Here is a 1520-nt window from a genome sequence, read left to right as displayed (position 1 = left end):
ACATAAGCATGAATAAGAGCTGAATAAGTATCTTATAAAATCCTAGTTCAGCTTCAGTATATTATAAGAACAATTGATCCAATAGAGGCCAAAATGACGATTTACAAACACATTGTACAGCAAAAAATAAGCTTTGTAAAAGCGATCACGCTATAGCTGAATTTTATAAAATGGACAAAATATCCTAAATTCGTGTTGAGTTCCGAATTCATTTCAAAGCTTATAACTTATGCTTTCTCAAAACTTTTTAAATAGTCGTTCAGAAAATAAACATGGTCAGCCTCCAGAAATGTAGGATTATTTTGAAAAACTAAAACAAACATTTGAGTTCAGTATTCCTAGTAGGAGCGAAGTATTGACAAACAAAGCGTGATATTGACTTGATGATGATGATGATGATGATGATGATGATTATTTAGCCACCATCAGCGCAAGGATTACCTATGGCTGCAGAATCATACCGGGATGGTATGATCTACCTGATGGTTTGTTGTAGCAGGGCTAGTTAATATCTTTGAAGACCTTTGGAAGACAACACTAAGGCTGTTTTCTCATGATAAAAGGCTGGCGACCCCACGCACTTTCATCCAGTCAACAGTTCAATTAACTCCCTTAGGCTACCCCTCCCCAATACCCAATATATAGTAATATATCATATATAGTGTTATTAAAGTATCTTACCGTAAAATTATAGAAATAAAGAAATTAAAAATTATACTCATCCATATTCATCCTTCAGATTCTCCATCAACAATGTTCCCAATCCGGATCCGGTTCCACCGCCAATCGAATGCACCATTTGGAACCCCTGGGAACAATCACAACCTTCCACCATTTTTTCGGGCCACATTCATGATCCTGTCCAACATTTCGGCGCCTTCCGTGTGGTATCCTCGGGCCCAATTGTTCCCAGCTCCTAGCATCGCGTTGACCATACTTTCCGGGGAAAAGAGCTGCCCGAAGTGGCTGCATTTCAAACCGACCATCGCACCCGGCTCCAGATCGGCGAAGATTGCCCTTGGTACTAAATTGCAGCAGGGAGCTTCCTCAAAGTACACGTTGATCCGTTGAAGTGGCAGAAAGTGTTTCCCTATAAACTGGCCGCGCTCGTTTAGGCAGTGCTCCTCGCAGATAGTTTCCCAGAATGTCTGGGCGATTTTGTTGCCACATTGTCCAAGATGAAGAGTAACGATTTCACGCATAACTGGAAATTTTGAGTTGCAGGCTGGCCGAAACTTATTTTTTGGGGTTTTTAAAAAGAATTTTCCAAATTTCTGATATTGACTTGATTGACATAAAAGATCTGAAGACAACATCGAAATTTTGTTTGTTTTTTGTATGTAGTTTCAGATATCGTTTCCAGATCTTTTATATATTATATCTATCAAGTTAATATTACTTTTAGCTATCCATATTATAATTTGCTATTGCTAACCTTTTTCCGCCTGCTCGGGATGTTGTTCCGTACATGAAAAGTGGAAATTTCTTTGACAGAATTGATTAAATAAATTTCTATAGCG

At 38.4% G+C, this 1520-nt stretch overlaps 1 protein-coding gene across 1 annotated transcript; it reads right to left on the bottom strand.

Annotated features, from left to right (window-relative positions):
- Nucleotides 1–818: 818 nt before the first annotated feature.
- LOC110678191 (tubulin beta-3 chain-like) lies at nt 819–1202 on the bottom strand. The gene has a single exon (XM_021850817.1). The coding sequence runs from the start codon at nt 1200–1202 to the stop codon at nt 819–821; it is 384 nt and encodes a 127-aa protein (XP_021706509.1).
- Between the last annotated feature and the right edge of the window lie 318 nt (nt 1203–1520).

This window comes from Aedes aegypti, chromosome 3 (assembly GCF_002204515.2).
Source record: "Aedes aegypti strain LVP_AGWG chromosome 3, AaegL5.0 Primary Assembly, whole genome shotgun sequence".
In the NCBI taxonomy this organism is placed as follows: domain Eukaryota; kingdom Metazoa; phylum Arthropoda; class Insecta; order Diptera; family Culicidae; genus Aedes; species Aedes aegypti.
Note: the sequence above shows the minus strand (reverse complement) of the source record. Positions and strands in the feature narration are given on the sequence as shown.